Genomic DNA, 17,975 nt, shown 5'->3' on the forward strand with positions numbered 1-17,975 from the left:
CAAACCCTTAGCCATAATTATGAGAGCATCCTTGGACTTAGGGGAAGTCCCCATGAACTGCAGATGTGCAAATGTATCCCCAATTCACAAAGGGGATCTAAGGGTGACACGAGTAATTACAGACCAGTTAGTTTTAACTTCTGTTCTGGGGAAAATAATGGAGTCATTGGTTAAAGATGCATTGTATGATCATCTAGACAAGACTGCAGTAATAATTCAGACACAGTATGGGTCTGTTAAGGGAAAGTCTTGTCTGACAAATTTGATTGGATACTATGATGTGGTTACAAAGGAACTGGATGCAAAAAATAATTTTGATATTATATATTTGGATTTCAGGAAAGCTTTTGACACTGTTGCGCATGGAAGACTACTGTATAAATTGAAGCAGTATGGTATTAAGGATAAACTGCTACAAGGAATAAAGGGGTGGTTGAGTGGAAGAAGGCAGAGAGTGGTAATCAATGGATGCTGCTCTTCGTGGACTAATGTTATTAATGGAGTCTCACAGGGTTCAGTATTGGGCACTGTTGTTTTGTATATTTATCAATGATATTGATGAAGGTATATCAGGCTTAATGCCAAAGTTTGCAGATGATACAAAGGTTGGCAGGGTTATTAATGACATTAATGGCAGTGTTCTACTGCACCAGTATCTAGAAAGTTTGGGCAGATGGGCTGAGAAGTGGCAACTGAAGTTTAACATTGACAAAAGCAAAGTACCGCATATGGGTAGAAGTAACCTCAGAGAAATGTACCAACTGTGTGGTACTACACTTAGGGTAGTAGAAAATGAAAAAGATCTGCGAGTAATTGTTTGGTCAAATGTGAAGTTTTCTGAGCAATGCAGACAGGTTGTCAGAGCAGGTTGTGGAGTATTGTCAATGATATACACGAATTTTGCTAGTTGGGAAAAGGAGTTGATTATCCTTTTGTATAAGGAAATGGCCAGGTTATGCCTTAAGTATTGCGAACAGGCATGGAGATCTCATTTTAGGAAGGATGTAGAGTTGCTTGAGCATGTACAGAGAATGGCAACAAGATTGGTGAAGCAAACTAAGGGGATCTCTTACGAAGACAGGCTTAAGTTCTGCAAATTGCAGTGTCTGGAGACTAGGCACCTGAGAGGTGATCTGACTGAAGTCCATAAGATATTGAATAGGTTGAGCATGCTGAATTCTGATGGGATTCTTCCACTTGCTCAGATTACGAACCTGAGGGAGCATAAATTCAAATCGAGGAAAGAAGTTGTAGAATAGATGTGTGGAAATTTGCCTTTAGCCAGCGGATGGTTAATTGCCAGAACAAACTTCCATCTGTTGTTGTGGAAGTTGATAGGTTAAATAAATTCAAGGAGGAAATTGTTGGACAAACGTTTTAAAGGAAATGGATGCGTGATTTTTTTTTTTTTTTTTTTTTTTTTTGGCTGATGTAACATAAGCTCATATGCTTGCTTTCTTGCACCACATGCCTCCATCACTACTACTACTACTAAAACTGCAGAAAACAGTTGTGCCAATTCACAGGATACCGTGCTATTGTGCTTCTCTGGGTGAGTGCAGGCCCTTGCTTGTCTAATCTGGCATTTTTTACTGAGGCAACCAGAGGGAGTAATACTCTTGATCTCATTATCAGCAGTGGTTATTCATCCATTAAGAATCTGCAGATAAAGGAAGTACTAAAGGAAGTACTATGTGGCATTAATCACAGTGTACTGATGTGGGATTTATTTAAAGATGAAACTACCATCAGGGGTAAAGGGAAGGGCTTTTGCTTTCGTAAAGGTGACTACGGTGGTCTCAGACAGTTTTTAAATTCTATACAGTGGGATCAACTGATGATGTTACAAACAGCAAATTCTAAAAGGGATGCATTCAAGCAATTAGTTTTGGACGTTTCTAGGCTTTTCATACCAACTAAGAAATACTGTTCAAGGTTTAGGCTTAAATGGATGTCAGATTAACTAATAAGACTCGTGGCAGAGAAGAAAAATGCGTGGAATACATATAAATTATCAAGTGACACAGAAGCCTGTGGTAGATATAAGCTAGTCTGCAATTAAGTCACAAAGTTGGTTAGACAAGCAAAGGCAGACTACAAGAAATCTTCAACAAAGGACACAAATAAAAACAGCAAAGACTTCTTTATTTATGTAAACTCTAGAAGGAAGGGGATGAATCCCCTTGATCCACTTGATATCAATGGTTCCATTATGGATGATCCTGCTCAAGTAAGCTGACAAACTGAATGCATATTTTGCATCTATAATTCTGTAAGGAAATGGAGGAAAGAAGCTTATTAAACTCCAACTGGAGTTTAATAAGCTTCTTTATAATAAGCAACTGGAAGCTAAATGATTTTGTAATAACTGAGAGCAAAGTGGAGAAGAAATTGTTGAAGTTAAACATAAGAAAGGCAGGTGGGATCTATCCAGTTATATTAAAGGAAGCAGCAAAGGAAATAAGCAAACCTTTAGCCATTATTATTAGAGCATCCTTGGATTCAGGGGAGGTCCCCACAGACTGAAGATGTGCAAATGTTTCCCGGGTTCACAAGAAGGGGGGGGGGATCGAAAGGTGGCACAAGTAATTACAGACCTGTTCTTTTAACTTCTGTTCCAGGGAAAATAATGGTGTCATTGGTTAAAGAAGCATTGCAGGCTCATCTAGACAAGATTGCAATTATAGTTCAGACACAACATGGGTTTGTTAAGGGAAAGTGTTATCTGACCAATCTGATTGGATACTACAAGGTGGTCACAAAGGAACTGGATGCAAAAGATAATTTTGTTATCATGAACTTGGATTTCAGCAAAGCTTTTGATACTGTTGCACATGCAAGAATGCTATAAAAATTGGAGCAGAATGGCATTAAGGGCAAGTTGCTGCTATGGATATAGGGATAGTTGAGTGGGAGAGGACAGAGAGTGGTAATCAATGGACACTGCTCTTTTTTCTCACTGACTAATGTTATTAGTGGAGTCCCCATCATTCAGTGTTGGGCCCATTGTTGTTTTGTATATTTATCAATGATATTGATAAAGTTATATCAAGCATAATGTCCAAGTTTGCAGACGATACAAAGGTTGACAGACTTTTCAATGACAGTATGCTACTGCAACAGGATCTAGAAAAGTTGGGCAGATGGGCTGAGAGGTGGCAACTGAAGTTTAACAGTGACAAATGCAAAGTACAGCAATACATACCTCGGTTAGCACGGTTTCAAACAGCACGGGTTTCATTATAACAGTTTTCAATTAAGTTTAAGCCAAAAATTTAGTGTACACGTTAAAACTCATTCAATAGCCTAGACACATACTCTACATATATGCTGTGTTGTCATAGCCCAGGTATGCATACATATATGCTGCATTGTTGTAGTATGGGTATGCGTACATATCTGCTGGGGTGCCAACTCTATTGTCTCACATGCACAAGAATCTTCCATCTGATCAACGATTGCCAGTATGGATTCCGTCAATGTCGATCCACTGGTGATGTTCTGGCTTATGTTACCCATTTATGGACTAATTCAATGGAAAGGTTCGGTGAAACACAAGTAGTTCCTCTTGACATCTCAAAGGCGCTCGATCGTGTTTGGCATAAAGGTCTTCTAAACAAGCTTCCATCTTATGGTTTGCCAACTGTTTTTAGTAATTGGTTATCCAGTTTTCTCTCTGATCGCTCACTGAGGGTGATGGTAGATGGCTCTCTGTCTTCTAACTTCTCCACTAATGCTGGTGTCCCCCAAGGTTCAGTTCTTTCCCCCACTCTTTTCCTCTTGTATATTAATGATCTTCTTCCATTGACTGGAAATCCTATCCATAGTTTTGCCGATGATAGCACATTGCATTCCACTTTCCATTTTGAGAAACCTTGCTCTGTTCAATCAGCTTCAACTTCTCGAAAATCTGCTACCGATTCCTTAAATGCCGATCTTCAGGTAATTCTCCAGTGGGGCAAAGACAACTTAGTTGATTTCAACCCTTCTAAAACTCAGTCTTGTCTTATATCTCGCAAAAAGGATTCTTCTGCTCCTATGCTTATCTTTAGTGACACTCCGATTTCTAGGCAAAATGATATATCTCTTTTGGGGATTACCCTGACTACTAATCTCTCTTGGCACAAGCACATTACAAATATTGCTTCCTCTGCATCTAAAAAACTTGGTTTTCTCTTTCGCTCTCAGCGTTACTTTTCTTCCAAACAGCTGATCACTTTGTATAAATCACAAATTTGCGATTTGTATAAATCGCAAATCTGCATGGAATATTGTTCCCACATCTGGGGTGGTGCCCCCAAAACCTCTCTCAGGCTTCTTGATTCCATTCAGAAGAGGGCAGTTAGGTTAATTAATGATTCATCTCTAACAGAGTCTCTCCACTTGCTGTCTCATAGAAGTACTGTTTCTGCTGCATGCCTCTTCTACAGATATTTCTATGGGCACTGTTCTTCTGAATTGGCTTCTATAATTCCAGTTCTCTCTTTCAAAACAGTCCGAACGTGTCGCCACCATCCAACATCCATTTACTGTCCAACTTCAAACTCACAGAACCAACTTTTCATCTTCCTCGTTTATTCATTCAACTGCCATTTTCTGGAACAACCTTCCTTCATACGTATTTCCTGAAAATTACAGTCTACAGAAGTTCAAGTCCAATGTCAACAAATATCTTCTTTCATCTTCTCAACCTCCAACCCAAGCTTGGTACTAAGTACTATAGATTCTAATACCTCTCGTGTTTGGGGTTTACATAAAAAAGGTGCTTCCATAGCCAGGTGGGCAGAAGCAGCAGTGCGTAGCACACGCTTCTTGATTAGACCGTGGTTCAAGCCCGTGACCACCAAATACGGAGGATGCGGAAAGGGAATGACTACCACATATCCCTGGAGCAATATGGCCTTAGTTGCTAATGCTCTTAAAAACCAAACAACTTTAAACAAAAAAAAAAAAAAAAAAAGTGCCAATAGCAATGGGTAACAGTGTTCAGTATTTTCAATTCCATCCTGGCGAGACCACGTGATAGCTTTTCAAACTTTTCATTTCACAATTTATTTTTTTACTCCTTTAAATACAATTTAAAATATATTTGCATCTCTGCTAGAAATCGCTGCCAACAACATGTTCTGTTTGGCAGCATATTTTGCCCCATTTGGCAAATGATTTCACTGGTTTTGAATCGCAATTTTGACAATTACCGAAGACATTGCGAAGATTAGAAAAGACTTGAGATTCGAAACTTTGGACAATGTGACTGCATTGACTCACATGCAAGTGAGTTGGATAATGCAACTCTCCTTTAAATTGATGAGCAAACCACATAGGAAGAAGAGGAAAACAATTCTGAAGTGGATAACACTGACGTGGCACCAAAGAATTTAACAGAAGAATTGGAGAAAGTTTTTCAGGGGTGTTGACATGGTCTGCAAAGTGATTATTGAAATTTTACAAGATAGGATTCGATGCTACAAAGACTTGTACTCAGAGAAAAAGAAGAGACAATTTCACCAGACTTTATTACTGAAATACCTAAATAAACAATAAAGCTTTTTTCTCATCTCTCAATATGTTACCTTTCATTAATAAAATTTTTGCAATATATATTTTTTTCAAATCCTTTTAATTGGCTATCAAGCACAAACTGTTTATAGATTTATTATAATTTGTTTATAGACTGTTTATCTGGTAAGCATTCAATTAAAACCCATTGTAATTATACCTCAATCAGCATGGTTTCACATAACACGAAACAGTTTTGGTACCAATTATTAGTGTTATGCGGGGTATTGCTGTACTGCATGAGTAGCAGTAACCCCAGGATAACGTACCAACTGTGTGGTACTAAACTCAGAATAGTGGAGAATGAAAAAAGACCTGAGGGTAATTGTGCAGTCAGATATGAAGTTTTCTGAGCAGTGCAGATGGGCTGCTAGAGCAGCTCATTGGGACTTATCAATGATACACAGAAATCTATAAGGCAATGGTCAGGCCACACCCTGAGTACTGCATACAGGTCTGGAGGCCTTATTTTAGGAAGGATGTAGAGCTGCTGGAACAAGTAAAGAGAAGGGTAACGAGATTGGTGAGGGGAAAAAAGGATTACTCTTACCAAAAAAGGCTCAAGTTCTCCAAATTGCAGTGTCTGTAGACTAGGCACCTGCGAGATGATCTGACTGAGGTGTAAAAGGCCTTGAATAGTTTGAGCAAGCTCAATGCTGATGGGTTCTTCCTCCTGCTCAGATTATGCACCTGAGGGGGTAAAATTCAAATTGAGGAAAGACAGTTGTAGAATAGATGTGTGGAAATTTGCCTTTAGCCAGTGGATGGTTGATTGCTGGAACAAACTTCCATCTGTGGTTGTGGAAGTTGATAGCTTAAATAAATTCAAGAAAGAAGTGGACAAATGTTTGGATTGAATAGATGGGTGAAATGGGAAGTGGTTTTTTTTTTTTTTTTTTTGGCTAATGCTGTATAAGCTTACTTTCTTGCATCACATGCCTCTACTAATCCTAATGCTAATCTGCCACCCCACATGCATGCACTCCAATGTGGAGATACATGAGACTTCTACAATACTCGAATCCTCTCTACTGACAACTAGTACAACAGAAGGAAATCTAAAGAAGCCTTTAAATTTCCTTCCTATGTTCGAAGCTTCATTACTTAACAGGAGAACAAGGAATTGAATTCAACCCTCAATATTTCCACCTATCCAACATGAAAATAGAGGAAGATATGGAAAAACGAAAAACAAAAAAGAAAAAAATCAAAAATTCCTGAAGTGCAGCCCACACACAACTCTCTCTATACCCCCATTACCAGCCTGGAGATGTTCAGAACATGAAGGTAGTGTACCTCAAACAAGAATCACTGGATCCAGAATAGTAAAATTTCACAACAGGTTTTGGTAGAATCGGCAAGCAGGAGTCTGGGACAGAATCATGGACAGTGAATAAAAGGCAACAGGGAAAATTGCTTGCAACAGAAATGGACTACTGGAGAAGAGCACCAAGAAAATCGAGCTTGGAGAAAATAAGAAATGAACAGATTCAACGAATGATGGAAGTTAAAACTGATATAATCCAAGTAATTGAAACAAACAAGCTGAGGTGGCATGGACATACCAGAAGAATCACGCTCTGTCTTCTCCCACTTAAACATCCCTTTATCCACAGCAGCAACTTGTCCTTAATGCCACACTGTTCTAATTTTTATGTGCATCTTTTATGTGCAACAGTATCAAAAGCTTAGAAACACAGAAAATATTACTATAAAAAAATATATAAGTAATAAGTTTTTTTTTAAATTAATTTTTATTTTTATTTTATTTTTGACAATAATCAAAATTTAATGTTTCAGTATAAAGTCAATCTACTCGTGATAGAACAAATTTCACATTTGCAAAAGTACCTCATATGTGCACTACTATTAAACAAATAGGCCCATTGTTGTTTTCTGTATTTATTAATGATATTGATGATGGTATATCAAGCTTAATGTCCAAGTTTGCAGACGATACGAAGGTTGGCAGGGTTGTTAATGACACTAATGACAGTACACTGCTGCAACAGGATCTAGAAAAGTTGAGCAGATGGGCTGAGAGGTGGCAAATGAAGTTTAACATTGACAAATGTAAAGTGCTGCATATGGGAAGCAGTAATCCCAGAATAACGTATCAACTCTGTGGTACCACACTGACAGTGGTTGAGAATGAAAGGGACCTGGGGGTAATTGTGCAGACAGATATGAAGTTTTCTGAGCAGTGCAGACAGTCTGCAAGAGTAGCTCACGGTGTCTTGTCAATGATATACAGGAATTTTTCTAGCAGGTATAAGGAGGTGATTATCCCCTTGTATAAGGCAATGGTAAGGCCACACTTGAGTACTGTATACAGGTCTGGAGGCCTCATTTTAAGAAGGATGTAGAGCTGTTGGAACAAGTACAGAGAAGGGCAACAAGATTAGTGAACGGAACAAAGGGTTGCTCTTATGAAGAAAGGCTTAAGTTTTGCAAATTACAGTGTCTGGAGACTAGGCACCTGTGAGGTGATCTGATTGAGGTGTATAAAGCCTTGAATGGTTTGAGCATGCTCAATGCTGATGGGATTCTTCCTCTTGCTCAGAATAATCACCTGAGAGGGCATAAATTCAAACTGAGGAAAGACAGTTGCAGGATAGACGTGTGGAAGTTTGCATTTAGCCAGCGAATGGTTGACTGCTGGAACAAATGTCCATCTGTCGTTGTAGAAGTTGATAGCTTAAATGGATTCAAGGCAGAACTTGACAAACATTTGGAGCAAGGGGATGGGTGAAATAAGGTTTTTTTTTTTTTTTTTTTTGGCTGAAGCTATATAAGCTTGCTTTCTTGCATCATGTGCCCTTGATAATGCTAATTAGTGTTCGCAACAACTCTGTTATGTGAACTGGCATGCAGTATATAGAAATTTTAAATGTCAAATATATAAGCAGCAGAAGACTTGTTCTGTCTTCAGTATACTGTAAACCAACGGAGTTTATTTATGCAAGTTGAAAGTAAGCAGCCTGAAAAGTACATAGGTCAAGATGGTCTTTAATTGACTGAATTTATTGCTAAGGCCACATAGCTTCTGCTTTATTAAATATTTGAAGTTGAAGTTAAAAAATATGTATATTTTTAGACAAGTTAGTGTATATGTGTAACACATCTATTTGTCTTCACCATGTCTGTCTGTACATCCATATGTAACAACCTGACTTCCAGTGAATAGATTTTCATGAAATTTTATATTTGGCTCTTTTAGAAAGACATGTCATCCCAAATTTTTTTAAAATTAAACTAATAGAAATCTGGAAATTTATTATTATTTTTTTCCCATACATATTACTATTACTTAATATATATAAATATGTATATAATAAGTAATACAGTAATACCCCGAAGTTACGCGATAGGTGGGTCCGACGAAAATCGCTTAAGTCGAATTCGCATAAGTCGGGGTACAACTTTGCATACAAATACATATAAGTTTTGTTTAATTGGGACCAAGGACTAACAAAAACACTAGTTTAGAAGAAAAATATTTAATAAAATTGCAGTTATTTTTACATATTAATACAAAAAATGTATTAAAAAAATAAAAGAGTTACGTAAAAAAGTTATTTCGATGTCTTCATAAAATCTAACAAATTCTTCTGACGACACAGCGCCTTTTTTTCACGCAGAATTTCTTCGTCGCAAGTTAATTTTTTTATTCCTTGCTTTGTAGCTATAACGCGTTCTTCGTTGGAGTCTGTGTGTTCTAAAATTTCAAGCCCTTTTCAATTGAGCTGAGACCTGTCAAACTTGCAATTGTCATGTGCTTTTCTGGTGGAACTGGGTCTGAAGTGTCGGATACTTCAGTGATGTTTTGCTCACGCATCTCATTCATTGTCAGCTCCTGACTATGTGAATCCAACAGCTCGTTGACATCATCACCATTGACTTCCAAATCTAATTGCCTGGCAAGATTAACAACTTCTTCTATCAGATGAGCGACATGATCAGTTTCTGGCGTTGTTTTCGTCTCATTTTTGAAAAAAAAAATGAACAAAGTTTCTTCCAGATGCCATTCAATGTTTTTTTTGTGAATTTCATCCCAAGATTCATCAATGATTCTTACGGCATCTAAAACATTGAATTGTTTCCAAAAGTCTTTAACAGATATCTCACTATTTTGTCTCATAGCTTCATTCAGACGTGCAAATGAACGCCTCGTGTAGTAAGCCTTGAATGTTTTGATGACTCCCTGGTCCATCGGTTGAAGCAAGCTGGTTGTGTTTGGAGGCAAAAACACAACTTTCACATGTGGGTCGAAATTAATTAGGGTGGCAGGAGGGTGACCGGGTGCATTGTCAATAAGAAGCATCACTTTAAATGGAATCTGTTTAGACTTGCAATAACGTTCGACTTCGGGTATGAAGTGGTGACCAAACCAGTCCTCAAAAACGGAAGCTGTCACCCAAGCTTTATGATTTGACTTCTAAATCACTGGTAAGCTAATTTTAGATATACACCAAACAAAAAAATCAAGAACCGCATAACTCTGAGTTCGCATAAGTCGGGGTATTACTGTACATATAAGAATTACTATTTGCTTGTTATATTTATCACAGCAGAAACATTAAAATATGTTTATATTTCAATTATTAGTAAAATCCAGGAAGAAATAGCTAAATTCCATTATGAAAGTATTTAACAGTACAGGTGACCCCCGCTTAACGCTGATAATTCATTCCGGAAAAACAGAGCGCTAAGCGAGCACCGCATTCCCATAAGGTAACATATGTATTTGTGAGTTGCGGTCGGTGCCATAGGATATTTCCTAATCAATAATAAAGACTAGTGAAAAGATGCACAAATGCAGGTCAAAATATTTAATATTCAAATATTCGTACATATAAAATATTCTGTATTACATACGTATGTAATTTTGTGGTAACTACTTATGTATCAAAATTAAACTTAAAATTCCAATTAAAATCATAAATTTAATTGATCTAAATTGATTCAATTTAATTGAGAAATTTAATCATGAAAAATGTGTCAATTTTGGGTTGTACTTTGGCCCTCTTCCTGGTAAACTAAAAGGAGTTTTAATTTTAAATCCCCTGCAATGTTACCACCCAACAATAAAGTCAACCGATCCTTCGCCGCTTTGAAACCTGGCATGTTTTTCCTTCTTTCAATATGAAACTTCTTTTAGGCATTCGTTTCCAAAAAAGTCCTGCTTCATCTATGTTAAACATTTGTTGAGAAGTGTAACACATAATATCCCTCTTCAATAATTTTAACAAGTTCTTTTTTGAAAGTTTCGGCTCCTTGATCTGCACCTGCAGCTTCTCCCTGGATTTTAAATCTGTTCAACGAGCCCTTACTAGCTTTAAATGGTTCCACATTTTTTTTTTTTTTTTTTTTTGGTGAGTTTTCTTCAGATCATCATATAGGCTAATCTCTTTCTCTCTCTCTCTCTTTTTTTTTTTTTTTTAATAATATTTAACTTAACTGAATTCAGCATTGGATATTTACCTTGAGTAAAATTAGTTGCAGTGGAACAGCTGTCTTTCCTGCTGCTAAAATTAATTCTTTATTTTTTATAATTGCTCTTACAATTAAACTTGCCAGTCCTAAATTATGGTACACATCCGCTTGCCTTTGACCGGAATCGATTCGCTTCAAAACATCTAATTTAATTTTCAAATTCAGTCTTTTTCTTACATTTATAGTCTTCGTACTGTGTCCAGACGTTGTTGCTTTTTCATTCTTATCCGCCATTATTAACTCTTCGAAAATGTAACTGCGTTGGTTTACATTAATTATGATACAATGTTCGAGTAAACTGTCCGTTATGCACAATGTCTAATACTGTACTTAGTGATCACTAGACTTCGGATAAATGCATATAACGCAAATATTACAAGCAATATACTTGATCATTTTTTAAAATGTTGATCTCGGAATACGTAACAAGTCACTGTACTGCAATTAAATTAGCGTGCGAGAAAATTTCACTGAGCGTGGGAAAATTTCTCAAGTCGGCGTGGGAAATGTTTTAATGCTATTTTGCTATTCATTTTCAAGCTATCAACTCCATCAAATGGAACGATTTCATTAAATTTGCCAAAAATGCAACCTGTAAAAGAGCATTATAGAGATTTGTGACAGCGTTATAGTCAGATACGAGTTATAATATAAGAACAGTGTTATAGCGAATCAGCGTAAAGCGAACCGCTTCCCTAGGGGCTCACATCTGGTGAGTATGGGCTTGGCACACCCAGGGTCCTGAGCTGGATATCATCATTCTTCTCTTTCTTGATGATTCCTTTCTACTTCTCTCTCTCAGGGTAACTCGGGAATTTTTTTTAGCTGGTGCAGCATAAGCCTCAGGCTTCCTTGCACCATATGGCTAATAATAATAACGAGGGCCTGCTGTATACTATGATTGTTTAATTTATTAAATCACAGAGCCTGAAATGCATGTCATATTTTAGACACTTTTGACTATGAAATACAGTAGAATTTCAGAATAATGGCACCTTAGGGGATTCAAGGTGCCATTATTTCGATTTTTCTGTTATCTAGAGTTTTATTTTTAATGTATCTAATACAGAAATAATGAGGCCAAATAAGAAATAGAGAGATTAAGAATGCAATTTTATTAACTGCACATAAAAAAAACATAAACATGTTGACAATCCAATGTTATATTCTGCCATTAATACACTTCTGCTTATGCCTCGTTCTATTTTTTTTATTATATCAAGTTTAGCCTGCACAGGTAGCACAGTGGTATCGGCACCTTCCTCCCCACACTGGGTGGAAAAGGCCTAGGTTCGAATCCTGTCGATGATGCGAAGAACATTCATAGGCTTTTTTCCACTCCGTGGCTGAGTTAGTGGGTCTCAGGTGTAGATAGCAAGGTTTTTACCCGAAAAACTGGGGTTTTTCGTCCAGCAAAACAGGCAAATTGAGCAGAAACACACACAATTTACAGACACAGTACACATGGATATATGAATTAACATTCTGGGTGACCCTATGTAATGGTTTGGATTATATAAAGTTTGTCACTAAGCTTTAATGTTGTTCTTTTTCTTCTCTGTTTGAGTTTTATTAACTTTAGGAGCCATAGTGAGGGGGTTTTTAATTTAAAAGAAATGTAAAACAGCAGTGTAATCTGTGATATCAGTACAGAATTCACTTTGAAAATTGCAAACATAATCAAATACCGTAATCACGTGACTTGCTGTTTTCTTTTCCCGGCAATGCAAGACATTTGTGCTGTATATATACATCCGATCTCAATGTGCCATTATTTCAAATGTGATGTTATTTGGGGTGCCGTTATTTCGATAGCCTACTGTATTACAAAACATGGAATGAATATTACAATGGGAGATGGGTAGTGAAGCAAAAACAATGACATACTTTTATATATTATTAGCTATTCAATTAGTAAATAACTGGTAACAAGATAATTAATTATTTACATTTTACTTCTATTAATTAAAAAAGGGAAAAAAATTCGATTAATTTTAGAAATAGAAATTTATTTCATTGGTAAATCTATGCTGAAAGGAAATGCACCACATACACGAACTAACTTGTTTTTCACATTTATACTCCTTTGGGCTTGTGTGAGTCCAAAGGCAACACCACACACCCACAAACTGAAGGTTGTTTCAATGCAGTATCAGCAAGTTACATGCTACACTCTATCAACTGTGTTTGCAAGTAATAGCTGTTTTTATATTTATGATAGGTTAAAAATCAGCATATAAGAGTGTAGCTGTTTGACACGATTGAAGATAATGGGTTTACACAAGCAAAGAAATTCTCCAGAAATTTAAGAAACTGAATAAAATAATATGTATACAGATATAGAGGATAGTACTGCATCAAAAAAAAAAAATAAATAAATAATAAATAAATAAATAAATGAAGCAATGATGACTTTTTACAGCTTTTTTAAATTGTTTTAAAGGAATTTGGTATTTTTGACAATCTCTCTGTTGTTTGCTATGAAATCAAAATAAAAAAAATGAATATTTAAAAGCACTTATAGACATACTTTTTTTATTTTTATAAACTTCAAAACTCCTCCAAAAAAAAAAAAAAAAAAAAAAAATCACTCCAGGTGGCTTATATAAACATACAGTTTGGAAACTTTCTCGAGAAAGGGTAAAGTTAATAAATGTCAAAATGCTCATCACTAATACCTGCACACTTTTAATTTAATTTCATAATTATTGATGTCCTTCTGCTTTTCTTCTTCAATGGTACATCTCATTGTGTGAAGGGCATCTTGGTGAAGTTGTAGACAAGATTTACGGCACCTTGAAAAGCCAAAATCAAAATTTTCAGCCAAGTAATAACACAAATTTTTATCTTGTATTACATAATATGCATAAAAATATTAATAAAAATTGACGAGCTTTAGATTTACTTTGATGTAAACACATTGTAATTATCTAGCAACAGGTCCGGTTTAAGGTATTTGAGAGTTAAATGGACAGAGGTGCCACAACCACAGAGGTGTCTAGAGCAATAATAGGCCAACATCTGATTGGGTGGCAAACCTCAATCTCACATTCCCTCTCACAAGCAAAAAAACAAAATTCAAGCATACATTATGCAATTGCCATTTAGGCAATTGCATAATGTACGTCAATTGCAATATGCTATATTCTTATCTTAAACAGCCTCTGAATATTCAATGCAAAAACCAAGGTTTATATAAAGGATGACATTTTAGGGTGGAATGAATAAACGATTTTATCCCTAGAAGAATAATATCATTGAAATGATTTGAGAAAATGATCAATGCAAAAACCAAGGTTTATATAAAGGATGACATTTTAGGGTGGAATGAATAAAGGATTTTATCTCTACAAGAATAATATCAATGAAATGATCTGAGCAAATATTAGGAACAAAATATTTAAATAAGTATTTCAAATAAGCAAAAGAACAGAAACCATGCAGATCATCCCATTCCACACTCTTGTAATAGCATCTTAAAACATCCAGATATAGTTTGTTGTGATATTATCAAAAATCTATTAAAAATGTAATCTGCAAATTGTTGTCTCAGTGCAATGAATATTAACCTGAATATTCTTTAAATGGATAGAGTTCACTGGCTCTTTTCATGCAGATCTGGACTGGAGAGTACTAAAATGGCCAAATAATACAAAGAAGCAAACTTATTGTGTATCTGGCAAAATAAAAATAATATATATAATAAGCCCCAATCACACACCTATAAATCAAACAACACTCAGCCAATGGTAAACTTTATGAAAGAAGACTAGATGATACACCTTTGACAAAGTGTATAATTTTGTCTCCTGTTATTCCCTAAGATTTTTGTATTTGTGTCCATTCGTAAAATATTTCTCTCATTCATTTTGTGGCTTCACATGCCTCACTCAGGTCTAGTTGCTAAGCTTTTGTAGTCCACACCTCCTAACTTTTTCTCATAGGCAAAATGCTTTAATGCTTCTCACCAATTTGATCTTCCCTCCCTTCTTTTATAGCCTCCAGATCAGAAGCAATATTTCAAGTATAGTCTAACCATCATTTCATACAGAAGAATAATACATGGATTTTTTTATTTTTTTTTTTTATTCAAATACAATGATGGATAGTGTCATTCATCAACTGACAGGCAGGGCAAACTGTGGTCTACAGCCCCTGACAGTTTTGTGAGCACACTGTCTTCTTTTAACTAAAATTAGAAGGAAAAAAAAAAAAAAAAAGAAGTTTATTAACCTATCCTCATTCTCTTAAACTAACCAGATGTAATAGTTTCAACAGGAAAAGTTAGGTTAGGGAAAGTAAGAAATGAAGAAAAACTCAGTGGCAACATCAATTATGGCAATATCCAAAAACACTGGGTACTAGCTCCTCTGGTAAATATGGGATCCCAGACCCTTACGTTGATATAGAGTTCAGTTTTTGATATATATACACACACACACACTCACAGGGTTGTTAAAATTAAAGTATCCCTACGTAGAGGGCTCTGGAGCAAGTTCTAAGGCTCGTACTGAAGAGAAATTTGGACAACAGGTACAATAAAGAATGTGCTCGCCATTTATTGGGAAAAAAAAAAAATTAGTTACAAATTTGTCACTGTATGGCACATAACTATCTTAGTTACGATTATGCAAATAACTTATGTTATTTGCATAATTGTAAGTTATTACCACAGCGCCACTACTCACTTCTACTATACTGTACAAAAGCAAAGCAGTCTCTTCAAAATTATACAGTAGATGTTTGCCTGCACTACAGCAGCAATGCCAACAACGTTGCAGGAAAAGGCGCTATTAGTGAAACTGTACTATCAGAATAGCAACAATGCAGCTGCGGCTATCAGAGAATGCTAGCATCAGAAGCGCTTAAGGCGTGGACCTATGACACTGTTAGTGCTGTCCGCAAAATGATTGCAAAATTTGAAGCGACAGGACATCTTTGTGTTCAACCAGGTTGAGGTCGAAAACGAGTGGACTCCTCTCGTGATGAAGATGTGGCTATGGCTGTCGTGGATTTATCAAGTCAATCTCGCAGTAGCACAAATGTGCCAGCTGTTTCTTGTGAAGTGGACATGCCATATTCCACTATAAGGCTAGTAATACGTCAGGTGTTGTGGTACTATCCTTAAAAGATGCACATGCTACAATAGCTCAAGCACAGTGATGCAGATATTCGTTTCACATATGCACTTCAGTTTCTGGTGCAAATGACAGTGGATATCACTTGGCCATGGAACATCCTTTGGAGTGATGAAGCCCACTTCTGTTTTAAATGGACAAGTGAATATGAACAACTGTTGCATTTGGGCAACAGAAAACCCTTGAGTTATCCAAGAGGTCCCGTTGCATTCTCCAAAAGTGACAGTGTGGTGTGGATTTACGGCCACATTCATGATTGGACCATATTTTTTTGAACAGGTAACACCAATTGGAACCCGCACCTGTTCAGTCACTGGACAGTGATATTATGAAATGTTCGAAATTTCCCAATACCAGAGCTGCAACAATGTGGGTGCCTCCAGGGCACCATATTCATGCAAGATGGTGAGCCAACCAGCATCCACCGTTGTGTCCAAAGATTGCCAAGGCAACACTTTACAGACGAACGGGTCATCAGTCGTTTCCAGACATCTTGGCCACTCTGATCACTGGACTTCACCCCATGTGACTTCTGGTTGTGGGGTTTTTTGAAGAACCTGATGTATCAGGAAGGATATAGATGTCGTGTGCTGGCTGCTGGCTATTCCAGTTGACACATCACGTTCTGCTGTAGAAAATGCTGTTCTTCGAATGGAAACTGTTGTTGACCAAAATGGAGGACACTGAATAATTGTGGTGCTGTTCAAGTGATTTGTATTGCCACAGCGCCATATAGTGACAAATTTTGTAACTAATTTTCTTTTCCAATAAATGGCGAGCACATTCTTTATTGTTCCTGTTGTCCAAATTTCTCTTCAGTACAAGCCTTAGAACTCACTCCAGAGTACTCTACATAGGGATACTTTAATTTTAACAACCCTGTATATTAAAATATATTATTCATTTTGGTGAAGTTTATCATATTGCTATTGGTCCTGTTCTAACTACTGACTGTCAAACAGGAGCAACAATCCTTTTATCAGTATCTTGGACCTTCATTTTCACATTGAGTGGTGACCCCTCCGATATTAAAGTGCATTATTTCAGTAAGAGTGTCAATGTTCTAAAAGCCATTCTTAATAGCATTAGCATTAGTAGAGGCATATGATGCAAGAAAGCAAGCTTATGCAGCATCAGCCAAAAAAAAAAACAGTTCCCATTTCACCCCTCCATTCGTTCCAAATACCTGTCCAGCTCAGCCTTAAATTTACGTAAGCTATCAACTTCCACAACAAAGGATGGAAGTCTGTTCCACCAACCAACTACCTGCTGGCTAAAGTCAAACTTCCGCACATCTATCCTACATCTGTCTTTCCTCAATTTGAATTTATGCCCTCTCAGGTGATTATTCTGAGTAAGATAAAAAGAATTCCATCAGCATTGAGCATGCTCAAACCGTTCAAGGCTGTATACACCTCAACCTCAATCAGATCACCTCGCAGGTGCCTAGTCTCCAGACACTGTAATTTGCAAAATTTAAGCCTTTCTTCGTAAAAGCAACCCTTTGTTCCATTCACTAATCTTGTTGCCCTTCTCTGTACTCATTCCAACAGCTCTACATCCTTCTTAAAATGAAGCCTCCAAACCTGTATACAGTACTCAAGGTGTGGCCTGACCATTGCCTTATACAAGGGGATAATCACCTTCTTATCCCTGCTAGAAAAATTCCTGTATATCATTGACAAGACACTATGAACTACTCTTGCACACCGTCTGCACTGCTCAGAAAACTTCATATCTGCCTGCACAATTACCCCAAGGTCCTTTTCGTTCTCTACCACT

At 36.8% G+C, this 17,975-nt stretch overlaps 1 protein-coding gene across 1 annotated transcript in view; it reads right to left on the bottom strand.

The window, feature by feature from the left end:
• LOC150091476 (uncharacterized) overlaps nucleotides 1-17,975 on the bottom strand; it is a 274,324-nt gene that overhangs the window by 61,516 nt on the left and 194,833 nt on the right. The window contains exon 15 of the mRNA XM_090368574.1: nucleotides 13,734-13,850. Within this exon, the coding sequence (XP_090224700.1) occupies nucleotides 13,734-13,850 (117 nt within the window). The remainder of the gene's footprint in view (nucleotides 1-13,733; nucleotides 13,851-17,975) is intronic.

Source organism: Mastigoproctus giganteus, chromosome 1, assembly GCF_048544385.1.
Source record: "Mastigoproctus giganteus isolate SK-2022 chromosome 1, ASM4854438v1, whole genome shotgun sequence".
NCBI classification, from domain to species: domain Eukaryota; kingdom Metazoa; phylum Arthropoda; class Arachnida; order Uropygi; family Thelyphonidae; genus Mastigoproctus; species Mastigoproctus giganteus.